Source organism: Rhineura floridana, chromosome 4 (genome assembly GCF_030035675.1).
Source record: "Rhineura floridana isolate rRhiFlo1 chromosome 4, rRhiFlo1.hap2, whole genome shotgun sequence".
Lineage (NCBI taxonomy): Eukaryota > Metazoa > Chordata > Lepidosauria > Squamata > Rhineuridae > Rhineura > Rhineura floridana.
The window spans coordinates 173,222,118-173,243,272 of NC_084483.1; the positions used below are offsets into that span (position 1 = coordinate 173,222,118).

Genomic DNA, 21,155 nt, shown 5'->3' on the forward strand with positions numbered 1-21,155 from the left:
CTGAGTACCAGGTTGGCAACCTGGCATTTGCCTAAATTGTATATGCTTGGTCTGTACCAAGTGAAGGTCTTAAACTGAACAAGCCACATGTTGTGGGATTCTTTTAATCCCCCAGCAGAAAAAAAAGTACTTGTGTTCTTTAGAGTAGCTTGCCTTCAGTGGTTCATCTTTTGCTGTGGAAAAGGAGAGGCCCTTAGAAAGAAATATAAACCATGGCAATGAGCTTGTAATTTATATTTTATTTTGCACAAGCTTGCATATATACTGCACATACATTCAGTTTAGAGAAGATGGAAGGCACACAAGGCAATTGAACTACTGTATCCTTTAAGTGGTACAAAGCAAAAAGGTAAAGGTCTGGAGAGTATACAAAAGCTTAAAACACACAAAATAAGATTCCCTTCCTTCCCACCCCACCCACCCACCCCCAAAAACAATTTTTCCTGATTTTTTTTTCAATTTAGTAGCTGCCAAGCTAGAATTGTAACTTTTTTCCCAGTCAATTGTCTACTGCACCTTTTTCCCTCCATACAGACAGGGGAGTCTTCATGTTTTATCACATCATCAATTAATATTACAGTACATCCTTGGCAATACAAAATTGTACACCATCAAATAAATTAGGATAAATTAAACCAATAAATTATGCAAAGTCTTCAGAACAATAGACAACGTCAACAAAAAAATTCCACAGCTGAAATTGCCTCTAGCTAAAAAAATCAAAGATTAAAAAAAAAAATCAAAAATTGAGTTTATAATTCAGTTATTGTACTAAGTTCAAATTAATGGGTCTTTATTACAAAAAAAAGAGTTTAATAATGCTATTTACAACATATTGCTAAATAATATAAAGGCAGTGTTTTGTCACTTTTCTAACTATATACATATGAGAAGTTGCTGGGACAATAGTAGTTTATGCCTTAACCTTTGATTCTTCCTAATACATTTCTCTGACTCTTTAGTTGAAATTTATATGGCCAAATATCTTCTCAATAAAAGAACAAGTATATGTGTGTGTGTGTGAGAGAGAAAGAAACCTAAAGCACCATTCCTCAACATGGTGCTCGCCAGATGTTGTTGGACTACAACTCCCACCCTCCCCACCATTGCCCATGCTGGCTGGAGCTGATGGTAGTTGGAGTTCAACACTTCTAGAGGGCACCATGTTGTGGAAGTCTGACCTACAGTGTTACACTAAAACAAATGCCTTATAAAAGCCCAGGCCAGATGTACTTGGGCTGGAATTTAAGTGTGAATCTCATCCGGATTTGACTGTGTATTTCAGGTGCAATTTTAGTATTTCTGATGACAGCTGGCTAGATAGAGAACATAACTGAGGGTCATAGATGACAAACAAACAATGCCTGAAGTCACCACCTTTCTTACTTTGAAACAGTTATTCCTAAGAAGACACAAAAGTTAAACAACAGTTTTTATCCCAGCTGAAAATATGAGCATTTTCAATGGTTTACAACCAACAGTTCTACAGAAAATAAAAATTGCATTTCCTTCAACAGAACATTTAAGTGCAATACAGTAACTGGTTACTCATATAAATCAGTTACATTCTTGAAGGGGAGCTTTTTGAAAACAATGCCTTTTAAAAATTTCCAAACACAGAATAGATACCCAAAAGAAGTCTTTGCACTAGAACATCAATAATTACTATATAATACACATGACAGATAGATGATTTTTTTAAATTTTTTGATTAATTTTCATGTACAATGCTCATTTGAGGGGGTTTGCAAGCCACTTCTTATATATATTTATATTTATCTATCTATATATATATTTATATATATATTTATATCTTCTGTTCTGCTGGTGAAAGTCCTATATTTAAAGCCACAAAATCTTCACTTTTATTTCTTAGTTAATATTAACCTGTAGAGGGGAAAAAAACCCTTTGCCAATAAATTACTTTGTGCACATAGAAAAAAAATCTGTAATTTTACAGAAACTGAATCACCCATGTCTTAGACACATGATGAGAGAGAGAGAGACAGAGAGTGAGAGAGAACTCTCTTTTAAAAGTATTGAGCTGGGTTTTAAAGAATGCTTTCAACTATCTATAGTTACTGCAGCGTTTCTTATAAATTTAACAGATGTTCAGAGTGTAGTTATTAAAATCATGTGCCTTTTATTCAAGAAGAGCCATCAAGGTGAATATATACATTGCTTTATAAAAGTTCCCCTCAGCTATAGATGTTCACCCACATACCTGGTACAGTAACAATGATTCTGCAGACTTAAAACACTGTAAATTAAATAATACTCAGAGGCACAAAAGCAAACCTCAGGAATATATGGGCAAACGCTTCCTTAAATAATTACTACATTCTAATATCTTTCACTTTTTAAAAACCATTTTAATGTGAAGCGTTCCCATTACACAACCAGAGATACAGTAAGAATTAAATGTTTCATAGTTTCAGATAGAACATTCTTCTCACAAAACATAACAAATGTCTAAAATAGGTTCTTAATCTACACTGGAAAAAGGTAAGCCTTTCACTTCACACGCATATTGTGTGTGTATAAGCATATATACATATATATATATCTATATATTATCATATGTATATGTGGGTATATATGTATGTATATTTGTACACATATATATAATACGTATGAAATATTGCTTCTATACTACTTTTTATTAGGCTAAGAAAACACAAAATCTGCACCACTGTTACAAAAAAGTTGGCATTCTACAAGAATTTTTTTTTCTTTTCAAAATTGAATGCTGCTCAAAGGACTAAGAAAAAAATAATTTGCATTATCAAACAGTTCTAAAAATTCTCTTCTTCAAAAACATTCTCCTGCTTTTTAAATTTTCATTAAAAAGACACAAAATATGCATAGCTATCAACATTATGTCAAACAGCTGGAAAAAAGGGGGGGAAATAACCTAGCGTTTATTGCAGCTGTAGTACCTGGAGGGAGGGGCGAAAAAGGTTCAAAAAATTACAATTGTGGGTCACAGAAGGGACAAGTACAATTGTACTTGTGAAGGGGAGAAAAAAACTGGTAATTTGAAGGATTTTTCCCTAATCCTTCCGCTGGTGAATGTAAGGTCTAGGCACACACTATAATCTCAAATTTCTATGCAGGAAAAAATGTATTGGAAGGAAATGAATGTCAGCATGGGATTTCAACCTTTTTTGAACTTCTTTCCTTATATAAACTCTTCTGTACTACAGCAAAAGTAGCCTTATGACCCAATCCTATGTACAGTTTTGCTGAGAAAAGGTGTGGTGTGGTGGGGGTTATTGCTGGCTGTGCTCAAAGTCACACCTGCTGTGGCAAGCTGACATTACAAGCTGACCCAGGACATCTAGCTGGCTCAGCAGTGTGGGATCAGCGATGTGACACCAGCAACAGCCACCATCGTCAGATGCAGCACTAGCAAAGCGACTGCAATGCACAATGTCTATCTGCACTACGAGCTTGTATCAGTTTGGACTGGCATGAGTCTCTTGCAAAGAATTCCTGGGAGCTGTAGTTGAAGAGAATTCTCCATAAGAGATATTCCTTCACAGAGCTACATGCTCCAGTGTTCCTGAGGGAAAAGGAAACACCATTAAACTAGCTTACATCTGTAGTGTAGATATCCCCTGAGTGTCTGGGGAACAAACAGCTAACCTAAATATCATCCTATCGTTATTTTGGGCATGACAGAGCCAACTGTGTCAACTGCAACCCTATGTTCTTGATAGTTACCATTCTTTCTTTCTTTATAATGGAACCACAATGGAGAAGCAGCACAGTAGGACAAACCTGGCAAGCAGGGATGCCCGTTTTGGTTGTCTCAGTTTCTCATTTCTCCAGTCTTAAATTCAGCTCTCCGCATTTCTACAGGAGTGTGCTTTTAAAAAACCAAACCAAACCAATCCACATAAAAATTCTTCTGCATTTTAGCGAGAATTTCTCCTAATTACACAATTTTTGTATGCAGTTTTGGACTAACGTATGCATTGTTGCAAGCAGTTTCCTAATCCAGTGCATTTTTGTGTGTCATTTTCACGAATGTATTCATTTTTATGCACACTTTGCACTAATATATGCATTTTTGTAAACATTGTTTGGTTGGCAAACTGCATCACAAATTCAGATAAGTGCGAATCTCAGCGGATTGCTATGTGTCGGTTCTCATATTGTTTCGGAAAGTACAAATCTGATAGATTCAGCTTTAAATGTGAACTGAATCTAATTTCTCCCTTATCCCTACTAGCAAGCAATGTATGCTGCTATAGCTCCTTCTGTGCAAATCATTTTATGGAAATGGACATCTATAGGATCAGGATCAGAGTTTTGTTTTAAAATGTAATACTAAAGAGGGTGGATGATGACATCTACTTAAAATGTAGCAAAGATTGATGCTTTCCATTTTGTTTTATGTGCCTTAGGAGGCACAAAGGCAATATGGCCATATAATGCAATGAAATCCTCATAAACCTAGTTAAATCATAAATGTCAATATATCAGATCAAGGCTTGTTTTTCCTTCTTTCTTACACTTAGTATCCCTGTGTGTTATTCACCAGTGATTTTATATATACTATGTAGAAATAAATAAATAAATGCCATAAAGTCTAGTGTTCACTTAATTGAATCAATCACATTTTCAGTCAATAATAATTATAGTAGTACTAATTATACTTAAACTGATAATACTAACAAAAAAATCTATAAGGAAAGTATTTCTAGAAGTGTGCCTACACATTATAAGTGAAGTATGGCTTTAGTATGTTAGGGTTTTTTTAATGTCCAAGGTGGCCCAGTTTGCACATAATGCTAAGCCAAACCGCTGCTTAGGGACAATAAACAAGCATGCAGGTACTCAGGGGGGAAACTGCAGTCGCTTTGCTCTTCTCCCAGTCCTGCTGCACTTTCCAGAACTAAGACATGGTTTGGTTATGTCTGCCTCTCCCAAAAATCACCCTGGCTAAAGCTTGTGGTTTGTTTGAAGCAAGACAAATTATGAACCTGGATTTGGGCCTAACACTAAGCTAAACCATGACTTAGCTCTGGGTGGCGTGGAAACAGCAGGACCAGGAGAGGAGTAAAGCTGCTGCGATTTTTCCTCTTTGTACGTGCACACTCACTCTTTGACGTTAAGCCTGGTTTAGCTTAGCGTTATGTGAGAAGCAGGTCAACAAAACAGTAGACTCTGCACGTGTAAGGGATTGCCACAAAAGTGTATTTCGGTTTTAATAGTTAACTATGTGCAAAAACTAATGGGAAATTGTCATGTGCAAGCTTCTGTGATAACACATGGGGAAAACACACCCTAAATCACAAATGGAATATTCCCCGTCAACAGGAAGAAATGTTTGAGCTTTGGGAAGGAGATATCTAACCATATTATTTCAGATACAACTACTACACAATGAAATGGCATTTTGAGATGTTCCAAGCAGCAATGGCAGTGCAGAACAGGAAGCACAATAGTAAGTACTTATGTGAAGAGGTACTTGCTAGTGCAGAGGTTTAGAGCTACTGTCATTATTTTGGCATGACAGTAGCTCTGCCTCGCCTGCCAATAAGTGCATCTAGACAAGCAGTGCTTGGAACAGGAACAAGCATTCTGAACCTGGGGTTGCAGGTGATTGTCAGCAAAACCCTACATATGGAAATGTTCTAATAGTCTGCGCATCATGCACAAATTAAATGAGTGGCAATTATGCTGTCGACTGTATGGATGCAAAAAGAAATTGTACTTAAATACTTCAGAGGAAGTTTAGAAACAGCTTGACTTGCTTTGAGTGCAATGCACACTGCAACAAATTGGTGGCCCTTTTCCCCATGCTATTGGCTGCATCACTTACACTGCATAGACACAATTAGTGTTTGAAGATAACAACAGGGGCTGCAATCCAGAGAGCTGTGGGTGAAAAAAAAATTAAGCTTATGCACAATTAGGTGCAGTTCAGACATTCAATAAACCATACTTTATTAAGCTAGGAACAAGCATTAAACCTGAATGCTCTCCCCATGTTCTCTTTCCTTGTTTACCTGCTTTGGCACTTTGATCTTGGTCTGTTTAAACTATGTCTGATGCCTGAAACAGAGAACTGTTTTAATGTCAGGTTATAGCCAGGTTCTAAATGTGGATCCTGGTTAGTAAGCCAATGTCACACCTCTGCATTATGGATGCAACTGGGAACCAGAGTTTAGAAGTACCACAGGTGACATGCACAGGAAGAGGCAAAGGTATGGGATTGACACTTATTCCTAGCTTTGAAAAAAACATGATTTACTGAATCATAATATCCGAAAAAGCCCTCTGGGCTTTGTATGCAGTCTATGTCGTTGGAATGCTTCTTGCTTGCATTCTTGTGCAAAAGACTTGCACTGAGAAAATTGCTACCCTGCATGGGAACTTCTTTTGCTGCATGTGGAAGAGGGTCTCTGGATTGTGGCCTGGGTGTCCTAGTTTGGTCGTTTCAGGTTTTTTAAGGCTTTTCACTGACAACTATTTTCATCCATTTCTGTCTCTCAAGCAGTATTTGTAAATGAAGCATCTTTGCAATGACTAGGTCAGCATTTTTAAAAATATATAATGTCACGTGGGGTAAACTTTCACTCTCCAAAATCAAAATACAATTTTTGTTTAATAATAATAATAAAAGTTCAAGAAAGGGAGGAAAAAAAGGTAGGGTACTAAAAAAAATTAACTTGCTAAGCTGTAAAATAGATGCCTTGGCTAATTGGTATCAAATCTGTATCAAATTTCCAGGAGACATGGTGGGTAAGGAAAAATGCTAGCCCAGATAACAATAAATTCTTACTGCATCCGTACAAAAGATAACAGAGAAAATGACAAACACATAATGCCATGGAATATAAGGAAACATTACTAGACACTACACCTTTGCTAAAATGCCAAATAAAAAGGAGACCATTGAAGAAAGCATAAAAACTAACCACAAGGCTGATTATTGTAGCAATTCATTTCAGCTGTATTCATTCCACTCCATCTATTAATTTTCCACTGTACAGTAAACTGCTTTTGGTCACCTTGAGGAGAAACTTCATCTGGTGCTTCTTTAAAATATGAATCCTGTTTCAGTAAATGTAAAAAAAACAGGGCCGAACTAGATATGCTAAACATGCCTAGCCAGTGCAGAAAATGACATCCAGGCATTGAACTCCTCCCAGCACGACCATGAAGGAGAATTTGACCATGACTGGATATTGTGAGGTCTTTTGCTTCCCTGCCCATCCCATTGTGTGCTGATGAAGAAACACAGAACGTTATGTCCTCAGTATGTGAATATACAGTAGATATTATGGAATGGTAGGAATTATACACATGGCTGCCATTTTCATTAGTAGCTATCAGTTTAGGGCAGCCTTTCCCAACTAGTGGGCCACCAGATGTTGTTGGACCGCAATTCTCATCTTTCCTGACCATTGGCAATGATGGCTGAGGCTGATGGGAGTTGTGGTCCAACAACAATAACTGGTGGTCCACTAGTTGGGAAAGGCTGGTTTAGGGTCATGTCTACTTTGGCCCTGTTGAAATCATGTGTGTCTGCAACCAGGCCTCAAATTGATCCATGTGATCGCTCTCACTCTTCAATGCAAGGCGATGGCAAAAAAGTTCTCTTGATGTGAAATAACAGGAAAACTCTAATAAATCCCATTCTTTCCTATATTATGCATTATGCTCACGTTTTGTTTGCCACTCACTTTTCTGTAGAAGGGAAGAGGTCTGATCAGTTCTATTCAGCATTAATTAATCACTTATATTGAGGAAATAATAGAAATGGCTAGCTTTCCTAGCTAAGATGACAGGGATAAAGTTTCTGCATGATTTATAGGTACAATCCAAGAGCCACTGAAGCATGCTTAAGTCCCAGTAAGTAAGAAACCATAGTTTAACAACTGAAGTTCCAATGGGTTAAATGAAACTTGGAATGACTAATGTTCTGTAGAGTTGTGCTGTCTCTGTGTATATATATTGTGCCTTGCTTACTCCTTTCAGTGATACCAAATGTTTTAAAAGTCTCTGCCAGCTCTCCCCAACCTGGTACCCTTCATAAGTTTTGGATTACAAATTCCATCAGCCCCAGCAAGCAAGGTACAAGTTGTCTCTCCCCCCAGCAGTTTTAAAATAAAGCAGAAGTATAATACAATGCTTCTCAGATGAAAGGGTAATTTAATTTTTTTCAGGTAAAAATATGAAATATTATCTATATACACCACTTAAGGGCTTGGGGGTGGGGAAAGAGGAATATATTTTGATAAAAATGCCATTTAGGATGTGGCCAAGACCTGACCATTCAGTGTGGTAAAGGGAAAGGACACCTTGCCACAAAAGGTAAGCATAAAGCAGATTAATCCTATCATATCAGAAGTAAGTCCTACTAAATTCACTGGGCTATCCCCCCCCCCAGTATGTGTGCACAGGATTGCAGCCTTCAAGGCACATTGATTTCCATAGGAGAGATTTACCAGTGAAATAATGGGACTTAAAAACGCTCAGCTATGACTGGGAGTCATGCAAGGTGTTGTTTACTCTATGGAGAGTGAAGTGCTATTGTTTTAATAAGCTGACCATATTATGATTTTTTTTAAAAAAAAATACTTACATAATGTTGTGTACTCTCTTGGTCAACACTCCAAACCCCTTGCCTAGAGTGAGCTTGTTTTGTTTTGTGCAATACTGCTTTGCTTAAAGTGGGGTTGGGGGTGGGATAAGATCTTGGTAAACAGTGATGGGACAAACTCAAGAAAATAAGGGGAATTCCAATACTGGAGTTTGGGGTTCTATACCTTCTCCCTAACCTGTTTTGGTTTGCATCCAACCCTTTTCAAAATATAACCTTTTCAGGCCTGCAATAGGTTCATAGAAATTCTTCCCATTACCTTCTGTTTTTCAAATTTACTGAATGGAAAAGCGAGGTGGGGAACACTCCTGGGAACTGCTGTAGGAGGGCAGATATCTTGAGTCCTCAGGTGCTGTTGGACTACAACTCCCACCAACTATAACCATTGGCTAAGTTGGCTGTGGCTGACAGGAGCTGCAATGACATTTGTAGACTCAAGGCTGAAGAAAATTGCAGTAGGGGATATGGCTGAAAATATTGATGCACATGCTTGTAGCAGCATCCAGGACATTGGAAAATGGGGTAAAATTATTTGGGGGCATATATTGTTCTCATATAGGGAAAGCCTGACAACTGGTGTAGATTTGTTTAAATAACAGAAAGGGTTGTTTATATGTCTTCAAAACTATAACACACACAAAAATCTACCGCCATCATTAAAAGGTTGAGCTAAACTTTAGAAAGCTCTAAGTTGTGAAATGCCTCTATAGAGTTGAGAGCTTAATATAAACAAAGATATATAATTGTCTGCAGAATTGCTCTGCGACATTTGTCTTTCTGAAACAAAATGCCACTTTGTAGCAAGTAATAAATGGCAATATATATATGTGTGTGTATATGTAATACCCTAAACTTACTAAAACAGGCTTGCACACACTTCAAAACATTCTTCTCCCTGAAAAAAAAAGGAACCCAATGTTTTTTTCCTTCAAAATATTAAAAGTTATGGGCAAAGGTAAAACAAAGGCTGGAGTTAAAATAATTATCCAGTTTTTACTCAAATAAAAAAAATCATGAGGGATTCTTATCTGATTCCATATATATTAATTTCATATATATATATATATGAAAAATTAATATAGACACACGCACACACTCGCACACAACATGGACATAAAAAATGGGGTCTGCTACTTTTTTATACATTCATAAATAGTGGTTGAAATCTCTACTCATGGAGAAGCTCTTGGAGGCAGTTTGGGGATTTGAAAATCTCAGGAACTTCACTGTCCAGCTTACAGATGACCTTGTATATGGCCTTCTTCCAGGAAGGATCAACATCTTTGCCTGCGATAATGGCATTGAAAAACTCTCGTAATGTGATCTGTGCCACTTCCAGGAATCTCTCTGGAACCTGCTGATACAAGGAGACAATGGCATTAATAAAAGTTTTCAGTTTCAAGTCTCTGGGTCTTCAAAGGAAACTGAGCTAAGTTCTTGCTTTCAAAAGAGAGCTTACATAGCACCTGCATTTTCTAAATGTGGCAGACCTCGATTCTCTTAGGCAAGGCTGTTATATATAGCACAATAGTAATAACTTTTAAAACATGTGTTAGCTGGCTTTACGAAGCTGAATCACAGAATGTAGGTATTAAATTATGAACATCTGGGTTTAGAGGGTGCTGGATTTATAAGATATAATTAGCAGAGGAAGGGAATGGAAAGAAGAAAGAAAGAACAACAGTACACAGCTATTGCCTTGAAGGTCTGCGGGGGATTTTGCCCATGTATTGATGTACTTGTTCACCCTTTCTCTATGAGAGTTCACGTGAGAATTTAGCATGCGCTGAAAAGAACATCACTTCTTAATTTCAGCATGTTCAGCTTCAGTCCCAGTTACATGTGCTGAAAGCCCAAAAAGAAATAGGGCATCTATGAATGACTGTTCGCAGCTTTATAATGTGCGCCTGGTGCCAACACTGTAATCTTTTCGGTGCCAGGTCAAGACTTTCCTCTTCTCCCAAGCATTTTAGCATTTGTTTTTAAATTGCTTTTTAAAAATGTGTTTTTAAATTTGTATATTTGTTCTTAATGTTTTTAACTGTTGTAATCCGCCCAGAGAGCTTCAGCTATGGGGTGGTATACAAATGCAAGAAATAAATAAATGATAAAGGCTCCCCTAATGGCCTGGTTCAGCAGTTGCTTTGTTTGTGGTGCTCCCATAACATTTTCTTGAACTCAGCCATTATAGTCCCCCATCATTGCAAGTGTTCCAATAAAAACCACACTTATGCATCAGGGGGCTCTGCACATGCTGTGACCATAGACTCAAATGCTATCTGACCCATTAGGTTTCTAAATGACAATCCACTTCATCTGGCATATTGAAAATCAATGCACATGGGTGTGTGGTTTTCAGCATCTTCCACAACTATGTGTTTGGAGAAAAGTGTTCTTTCAATGAAGGCAATTCACTCTAAATCTTCTCCTTTTCATTGCCTTCATTCATTTTACAAGCTGAATCTATGCAGTCAGAGGTAAGTGCCACCAAGTTCAATGGAGCTTACCCCCAGGAAACTCTTTAAAAAGGATGCAGGACATGCAGATACACACCCACTTCTTAAAGGTAGAACCATCTGAGGCCCACTGTAATGAATTTGCTAGGCACTTCCAGGATAAAATCTTTAGCATCTGCCAGGACTTAGACTCCAGTGTTATAGCAGATGAATCAAGTGAGGTATCCAGAGCACAGCCTTGTCCCTATTTCTTGGATGAGTTTCAGTTGGTGCAGCTTGAGGACGTTGACAAGGTGCTTGGACAGGTTCATGCAACCACTTCTGTGCTGGATCCTTCCCTTCTTGGCTAATAAAAGCTAGCAGGGATGGAACAGCTGGCTGGGCCAGGGAGGTGATTAATGCCTCTCTGTGAGAGGAGGTGGTCCCTAGCTGCCTGAAAGAGGCAGTAGTGAGACTACTCCTGAAGATACCCTCCCTGGACCCAGAAAATCTTAATAACTATAGGCCGGCAGCAAATGTTCCATTCCTGGGCAAGGTCCTTGAATGAGTGGTTGCGGGCCAGCTCCAGACACTCTTGGATGAGACCGATTATCTGGATCCATTTCAGTCGGGTTTCAGGCCTGGTTTTGGCACAGAAACAGCCTTGGTCACCCTGTATGGTGACCTTTGTCGGGAGAGAGACAGGGGGAGTGTGACTCTGCTGATTCTCCTTGATCTCTCAGCAGCTTTCGATACCATCGACCATGGTATCCTTTTGGGGAGACTGGCTGAGTTGGGAGTGGGAGGTACTGCATGGCAGTGGTTCCGCTCCTACTTGGCAGGTCGCCTCCAGAAGGTGGTGCTTGGGGAACATTGCTCGGCACCCTGGACTCTCCAGTATGGGGTTCCGCAGGGGTCAGTTCTGTCCCCCATGCTGTTCAACATCTACATGAAACCGTTGGGTGCGGTCATCCAGAGCTTTGGAGTGCGTTGCCATCAGTATGCTGATGACACACAGCTCTATTTCTTCTTTTCATCTTCAGGTGAGGCTGTCAATGTGATGAACCGGTGCCTGGCTGCGACAATGGACTGGATGAGGGCTAATAAACTGAGGGTCAATCCAGACAAGACTGAGATGCTCCTAGTGGGTGGTTCTTCTCACCAGATGGTGAATGTCCAACCTGTCCTGGATGGGGTTGCACTCCCCCTGAAAGAGCAGGTTCGTAGCTTGGGGGTTCTCCTAGAATCATCTCTGTCACTTGAGGCTCAGGTAGCCTTGGCGGCACGGAGTGCCTTCTACCAACTCCTGTTGGTGGCCCAACTACATCCCTATCTGGACAGGGATAACCTGGCTTCAGTTGTCCATGCTCTGGTAACCTCCAAATTAGATTACTGCAATGCACTCTACGTGGGGCTGCCTTTGAAGACGGTTCGGAAACTGCAGCTTGTGCAAAATGCAGCGGCCAGATTGGTAACAGGGACCAGACGGTCCGAACATATAAAACTGATTCTGGCCCACTTGCACTGGCTGCCTGTATGTTTCCGAGCTCGATTCAAGGTGCTGGTTTTAATCTATAAAGCCTTACATGGCTTGGGACCACAATACCTGATGGAACGCCTCTCCCAATACGAACCCACCCATACACTACATTCAAGATCAAAGACCCTCCTCTGGGTGCCTACTCCAAGGGAAGCTCGGAGGATGACAACAAGGGAGAGGGCCTTCTCAGTGGTGGCCCCCAAATTATGGAATGATCTCCCTGATGAGGTGTGCCTGGCGCCAACACTGTTATCTTTTTGGCGCCAGGTCAAGACTTTCCTCTTCTCCCAGGCATTTTAGCATGTGTTTTATACTGTTTAAATTTTTAAATTGTGTTTTAAATTGTTTTTATAAGATCTGTTTTAAATTGTATTTGTTTTAATGTTTTTAGTTACTGTAAACCGCCCAGTTAGCTTTGGCTATGGGGCAGTATACAAGTATAATAAAATAAATAATAAATAAATAAAACCCATCCATGTGAGTGGCCGCTCACAATGCAACTCTGCCAGCAGAGCTTCAAAAGATCAGCTGTTTGACTGAGTGGCTTCCATTTCCATTCCCCAATAGCCATTTCTTTCCTGGAATTGCTTGGTACAAAGTGTTTATGAAGGACAAGTGGAGGAGGAGTAGCCATGATTCACTGCTGGAGCACATATTTTGCATGAAGAAAGTCCTAGAATTAATCCCTGGCATCTTCAGTTATAGGATCACAGTTAGGAAGTTCCCCAATAATTGTTTTATTTGTTTAGCAATATGCCATTACAAACAGATCATTCAAAGCTGAGACACAAATTTAGCTCTTAAATTCCAAGCTGCCAGGGCAAATAAAAAGTTAGGAAGTGCTGGGAAAGACTTTTGCCTGAAAAGCTGTCAGTTAGAGTGGACAGTGTTGGGCTAGATTGGGGGAGCAGGCAGGACCATTTTTGGACTGACTAACATATACCAAGTCAGACCATTGGCCCACCTAGCTCAGTATTGTCCACACTGACTGGCAGCTTCTCTGCAGAATTTCAGGCAGGAGTTTCTTCCAGGTCTACCTGGGCCACATTCACACCAGATATTTAATCCACTATTATCCCACTTTAAACAGTCATGGCTTCCCCCAAAGAATCCTGGGAAGGGTAGTTTGTGAAGGGTGCTGAGAGTTGTCAGGAGACCCCTATTCCCCTCACAGAGTTGCAATTTCCAGAGTTCTCTGGGAAGAGGGACTGGCTGTTAAAGCACTTTGAAAAGTGCCTCTCTCTCTCAGGGAAATAAGGGTCTCCTAGCAACTCTCAGCACCCTTCAAAAACTACCCTTCCCAGGATTCTTTGGCAGAAGCCATAACTGTTCAAAGTGGAACAATAATGGAATAAATGTTTGATGTAAATGTGGCCCTAGATATGTTGGGGATTAAACCTGGGACCTTCTGCATCCAAGGCAGATGCTCTACCACTCAGCTACAGGTCTTCCCTTGGCCAATTTTCCAGGGACCTCATGCCAGCAATGGGTGTGTGGCCACTCCATACTCTCACATGCACACACAGCTACACATACCTCTCCTCCTTCAATGATGTGTGCAAAAGAGCCGAGGTGGTAACTCCTCCCTGCTCATCAAATGATCAATCTGATGACTGCGGAGGGGGCAATTTGCATCCCCATCAGGGCACTGGGATGGACAGAGAGGTTTAAACTTCTCCATCCACCCCAGTGCTGTGTCTCCTTTAGAAAATTGGTGGGGGTTTTGGGGCCATAAAAATGTGCTGGGGAGATGCTAATCAGGTCCCCAAGCCAGGGGCTAACTATCCCTGGGCTAGATGGACAATACCCTGACCTGATGTACGGCAGCTTTATATATTCAGCTCAACCACAGATATATGCAATATGAGCACAGCTCACTCAAGTAAGCTTTCATGAAGACTTGGGCCACTGACTTTGCCCACTAATTGTAATTTTAGATCAGGCTAATATAAGCTTTACCCCTAGCTGCTGTTAGAGGAGTCTGCCCACCTTCTTCACACTTCACGTATAAACAGCGGTGGCTGATGCCCATTTGAACAGGTCGGGTGGAAGGTGGGAAGCCCAACACTAGGTGAGTCAGAGCCAATGGCAGGTGGAGCCAACTAATTCTACTTTTGTCTCCATCCTCCTCCCTGCTGAGTTAGTTCTAGAAGGGCAAAACCAAGACTAAAGAGGAGAAAGTAGACAGGATCACTGGTCTGGTTGTACGTAATAAGATAAGTGGGCTTGGAAAAATCAAGACTAAGGTTCATGGAGTAGTGCCCATCTGCCTGAATGAACCAACCTTGACTGCAGAGAATGCCTAATACTTCTCCCATAACAAAGCGCTGGAAGCCTTCTCACCCATTGTAGCAGATGACACAGTAGCAATCTACAAGCCAGATTCTGCCATGAGGCAGGCATGTGATCAGCTGCTGCTGAAGTTAGTGGGAGTTGCTTGCATGCACTAGAGGGTGGAATTTGGACCCAAACACTGAGTGTCCTTTGCAAATGGCATATTGACTCATGCTGAAGGAGTAATATGCAAAAAGAGAGGGGGCATTCAGTATTAAGGATTAAAAGAATTATTAGCCTTTCACAGAGAAAAACAGTTGAACAACACACTGTGTTTGACTTTTTGGTCATATAAACAGTGAAAGCTCTAGCTATTTGATGTTGGGTGTTTGTAGGGGGTACAGTAAAAATGACAGTACTTATCGCCCAAACAAGATTATTTAGGGCTGGGAGTTTGGGGGATGGTGGGAGGCATTTGCTAAATGTTATGGAAAGATAACAAATATTTGAGAAATTAAATCAAATATTTTTCTGTAGGTTTGGTTAAGTATTCAAAAACATTTTCCCCTTTAGAGCTGTGCCACAGATTAGGAAAGAGCACTTAGGTGCCATAATAATAATAAAAAAACACTACCTAGAGTCGAGGGTGGTATAAAAAAGCAAGAGAACACTATGGCAGGGATGAAGAACCTGTGGTCCTTCAGATGTTGATGAACTACAACTTCCACCATCCCTAACTATTGGGCATTCTGGCTGGAGCTAATGGGAGTCAGAGATCAATATCCGGAGGTCTCAGGTTCCCCATCCCTGTCCTATGGAGTATGGAACTGCCTTACACTAAGCCAGACCATCTAGTCCAGTACTGTCTTGACTGGCAGAGATGGTGCTGTGGTAATAATTTTTACAGCCTGTTGAGCACTTCTTTCAGCACCACTTTGGCAACAGAGAAGCAGTACAGCCTCCCCCAACCTGTGGTCCTCCATACGTTGTTGGACTACACCTCCCATCAGCCCTGACTACTGGCCATGCTAGCTGGGGCTGATGGAAGTCAGTCCAAAAACATCTGGAGGGCGCCAGGTTGGAGAAGGCTGTGCTACATAAATAAACAAATCACTCCCACAGAAGCAGGACATCGTTCCAGAGAATATGTGGAACTCCTAGCAAACAAATGTGAAAAAGGACCTCTGAAAGAATAAAAAACTCAATGGATTCTTTGCAACAACTTTTGCTGAATATGTTGGAGGGACACCCACATAATTTATCACCAGAGTTGCCATCTATACCAGCAAACCAGAAGGTAAGAAATATAATGGGATCTACCCGACTACGTCATAGTGTGAGCTGTATGACTCCTGCTCATGCAATGAAACTTCCCCTCCCTGTCCTCCTCCTGCGCCACCCCCACATCTGCTCCAGAGGGTTGGGGGTATCTCCAGAACAGATCTGGGCAGCGTGGGGCATGTGTAGAGGAAGTCCCATCGTGCAATCGGAAATAGTTCCAGTCATACAATGACTTAGTTTAATTCAACCCTATGTGTTATATTTTAAAGATACAGGAGTAATCCACCAAGAGTGGTCCAGGATACTACAGAGCAAGTCTTAGGTTAGGTGGTTGACAGGATTATCTATGTGGTGAACAGGATTACTGATATCAGAGGCACTGAACATATAGAACATCCTGAAGAAGAATCAGCACGCAAGAGAAGTAGTAATGGTGAGAATGGCATTTATTCAGAGATGGTGAAGTTGGAAAGGCAAACTGAAGAGATCACCATATGAAATCCATAATAAATCAAGCCCCAACCAAATCAAAATTTTGGGATCCAGCTTCAGTTTTGCCACCACCATAACTATGTGCTTCCCTTTCTCACACAAGCCTGTTCTGAGTCAAGCCCCATACCTAAAGGCATTGCTTGCCTCACTGGCCTTTTATAATTCTTTAAGGATATCAGCAAGCCTGCCAAATTTCTAAATCTGATTCTGAATTTTGAACATTTTCAGATTTTGCTTTTGAAATTAGATTAACAAATTCTGAAGGCAATAAAGTAGGAATGTGTTGAATGCAATGCTTCTACAATTCCACCGCCCTTCCCGAATCCTAAAATCTAAATTATTGGAAATACTGCACAAATGTGAATTAAGAAAATATATATTTAATTTTCTTTTGCAAGCAAATTTAGATTAGGTGATTTTATTTATTTAACCAACTGAGTTTCAGCTCCAGTAGTCAGGAATAGTTTGGCTGAGAATATTATGCAAAGCATTATCAGGAGCTTTTAATGGAGTTTCTTGTCTCAGCAAAGGCTCCTAGATAAATGTAATAGCAATGAGAGATGGGGATGGGGCCACTTATAGTCAAAAGTGGATGGTGTGGTGGGTGGCAGTGCTTTCCTAACCTCCCAATGCTTGAGTTGCTACTGCCTGCTAGGAGGGAGAAGGGTAGGGACTAAGTAGCGGGGAGGTTGGCATGATCCAAATGCACTGGCAGGAGTGCTGGATTGGCTCTTCTGGTGTGTTTACACTGCATCAAATTCCCCACTGCCTCGCCCTCTCCCCTTTTGGTAAGCAGCAGCAAAGCAGGTGTTGGGAGGTCAGGTAAGTGTTGCCGCCCTATCACACCATCAGCTACTGCTTACAGTAACTGGTTAAACAATAAGAAACAGAGGGCAAGAATACATGCATACTATGTGATATGTAAACAGTAGGATCCCCCAAGATCTACTGATTCTAACTGTTCATCTGATGAGAAGTGAGCAGGAAGGTAGCCAAGTTTAGAGAAAACACCAGATTATTCAAATATAGAAGATGATGAAGAGCTCCTAACTTTGAGATCTTCAAACTCAATGAAGCTCTTCAAGTAACCTATATGATATATATGAGGCATTTGCCTAATTCCATGACCATGTGATAGTGTCAGGAAGCAAGTATATAAAACTATGGTGCTACCCATTTTAGAACGATGTACACAGCTCTAGTCAGTCGATCTCTAAAAGAACATCACAGAACTGTAAAACACAGGTTTGGGGGCAAATGTGGCTCTCTAGGCCTCTCTGGTGACCCTCAGGCCTCTCCCCATGACCCCCCCTCCTCCCAGGCAATGCCCCTCACTGTCCCTGCATCACACCCTCCTTGAAGGTTTTTGTCTCAAGCTCTGATAATGTCTTTTAGCTTTCCTGGCTGGAGCACAGAAAGGGGTGTGTGAGCATGTGTAAGAAACTAGTTTACTGTACAAAGAGAAAATGTATATTTGTTACTTCACCCATTTTTGCCTTTGATATGTGACACTCTCTCCCCCCCCCCCCGGGAAGGGAAGCAGCCTTTGGGCTGAAATAGATGTCCCACTCCTGCTGTAAAACATACGAAAAAGGACAACTAAGAATTAATTACAACATACAAGGCAGATATGCACGCCACACAGATAGACTGCACTGTTTGTGTGTGAGAGAGGGACGTATCCTGGGACTGAAAACTGAAAGACAAAGGGTATGAGCACTTATTTTGATTGATATCGGATAGTATCAGCTTTTATCTATAAAATGTGCACTTTCCAAAACAATATGAAAATTGAAAATTGAAGTCATCGTTTGAAACTGTCACTTAATCAAATTTTGCTATACAGTCCTCCAACCAATGTTTACAAAAATTAACATATCAGAGGAACGTGTGCATAAAAATGAATATATTTCATTATCTATGAATATATGAATATGAATATATTTGTGACAATAATATACAAAAATGCATAATATTATTTATTTATTTATATTATTTGATTTAGGAGAAATTAATTAGCAATATTAGGAGAAATTGCTTGCAAAAATGTGTATATTAGTCAAAACTGCATACAAAAATGTGTTTACTGGGAGACATTTGCACTAAAATGCTGAAGAATTTTCATAAGGATTCTTTTTTTAAAAAATTGCAAATTGCTACAGGAATGTGGAGAATTGAAGACTGGAAACATGAGAAAAGGAGAGAACCGAAATTGACAGATCCTTCCATCCCCACTTACAACCTGTCTATTAGACCCCCTCTAGGTTTTGAGGAAACATATGCAAAACAAGCAGCTGCATATTCCAAGGGTTTACAACAGACTTCAGCCATTCAGGTTCTGGTCTATTTTTATTGTCTACCCAGCTTGCCTCCTCATGCCAGGGAGCCTTAGCTTATTCCTTTGTGCTGCACATTATCCCAATAGCCGGGTTTAGTCTGAGCCAGGGCTCAGCAGAGTTCAGCTCTGGAACCTGTTTTCATACCATTTGAATTAGATGGATTTAAAAAAAAATTAAAAGAGCCTCTGAGCCTGTGCAAAATGGCTTTCTCTCAACCTTTAGTAACCACACCCGGCAACCTTGTATATCAACGTTTCCAGGCCCGAAGATGCAGCTCGCAGGCTTGAGAGACTCTCATTTCAAAATTAAGCACTCCTCCCAGCTTAGTCCTAGCTGACTCCCCCCCTACTTTCCCCATCACAAAGAGCATAATATTTTCTTAAGAGAATGCACATTCTGAGGCAAAGCATCTAATTGTTTAAATGGATGGGTGGCTAGATAGATTTTTTTTTCCAAGTGGCCAATTAAGCAGTCAGCTGTGCTAATCGTGTGTGTCTGGGGGTAGTTTTTCCCTGACCCTAAGTGATGATGACCTACTAAGTACATCTTTTTACACCTAACTGATTGAACATCTCTCCGGTAGAAACATCTGCAGAAACAATGCTTCAGTGACAAATAAGACCCTCATCCAGATTTCTTTTTATAGACTCAACAACAATCCCTACTATGAACCCAGAACATTTTCCTAGCATCAGGTGGCTGCAGTCAATCAAGTAATAATACTTGACATTCGCCAGAAGGAAATACAATGCAGAGAGGGAGAAGTAGGTGGTGGACTTCAGACATACATGATTGTCTCAGAAAAGAAGCAATACATTGCTCCACGTAATCAGCATACCCTGGGGGTAAATGGCTATATATCTATATCTATGCATCTGCATAAAACGGCAGAGAAAACAGACATGTCTGTGAGACTATTGGTGAAAACTACTGATTGTTTGAGGATTGTTGAAAAGCAAAATGAGGATCAATTAGTCCAGTGTCCACTGGTAACAGGGATGTGTGATCCTATGCTCCTACACTATTTTCTCACCAAGAGGGAAAGTTGGGTGGTAAAGGCCCTGCTAACTTGGTTATTACCTGAGCTGCATCTTATAAGATGTAATGCTTTGAATACTCTAAAGGGGAATCCGTGGACCTTCAGTTATTGTTGGACGACGTCCAACCTCTTAACCACCTCTAACTATTAGCCTTCTAGTGGGGCTGATGGGAGTTGTAGTTCTACAAAATCTTGAGGGCCACAGGTTTGACATGCCTGCACTTAAGGTTTATTTAAATGCTGAGTAATGTTCCCCCCCCCCAAAAAAAACCTCATGAGTGGTTTTGATAGAAATGTCAACCAGCAATGGAAACATAATCCAATAAAGCAGATCCACATGCATAAACAGCCTTCCCATGTGCAGAATCGATGTAGATGCACATCGGGAGCTGGCACAGCATTGTGGGTACATAACTAACATTTGAAGACATTTTTATTTACCCAGACTTTTGGATTACATTGGGTATTGTAAGTTCTGGTACAGTACTCTGCTGGTGCTGTAAAATATAGTAAAAGAGTTGGGGATTTTATATGTTTCTGACTATGATGGCAACAAGGGAGAGGGCCTTCTCAGTGGTGGCCCCCAAATTATGGAATGATTTTTTGACGAGGTGCCCCTGGCGCCAACACTGTTATCTTTCCAGCACCAGGTCAAGACTTTCCTCTTCTCCCAGGCATTTTAGCATTTTTTAAAATTTCTTTTTAAAAATGTGTTTTTAAATTTATATATTTGTTTTTAATGTTTTTAATTGTAAACCGCCCAGAGAGCTTTAGCTATGGGGTGGTATATAAATGCAATAAATAATAAATAATAATATGAATATTTGTATCGCTGTTTTATTTTTATATTGTTAGGCGGCCGCGTGTTCCTATTGGAGGAAAAGTGGGGTACAAACATGATGGATGAAAACATTTGAGTAACCAGTCACTTTATTGTTTTGTTGAGTTTTACAGTTTTTACGTTGCTGTACACTGCCTTGATGCTCTGCGAGATGGTGGTAAATACATACTTTTATAAATAAAACAAATGTATAAATACATAAGTAAATAACTACAAATCATGAACTCCCTGGTTTGAATCTCATCTCTGCCATGAATGCACTTGCTGGCCTCAGGCCAGGGGCAGGGAACCTTT

At 40.3% G+C, this 21,155-nt stretch overlaps 1 protein-coding gene across 10 annotated transcripts in view; it reads right to left on the bottom strand.

Annotated features, from left to right (window-relative positions):
• Positions 1 to 430: 430 nt before the first annotated feature.
• PROX1 (prospero homeobox 1) overlaps positions 431 to 21,155 on the bottom strand; it is an 88,170-nt gene continuing 67,445 nt past the window's right edge. For 8 of the 10 annotated variants that reach the window (XM_061625227.1, XM_061625218.1, XM_061625219.1 and 5 more), the window contains one exon: positions 431 to 9,977. In XM_061625227.1, coding sequence (XP_061481211.1) covers positions 9,789 to 9,977 — 189 coding nt within the window. In that variant the 3' untranslated portion in view covers positions 431 to 9,788. The remainder of the gene's footprint in view (positions 9,978 to 21,155) is intronic. The other 2 variants (XM_061625228.1, XM_061625226.1) reach the window with 1 other exon arrangement.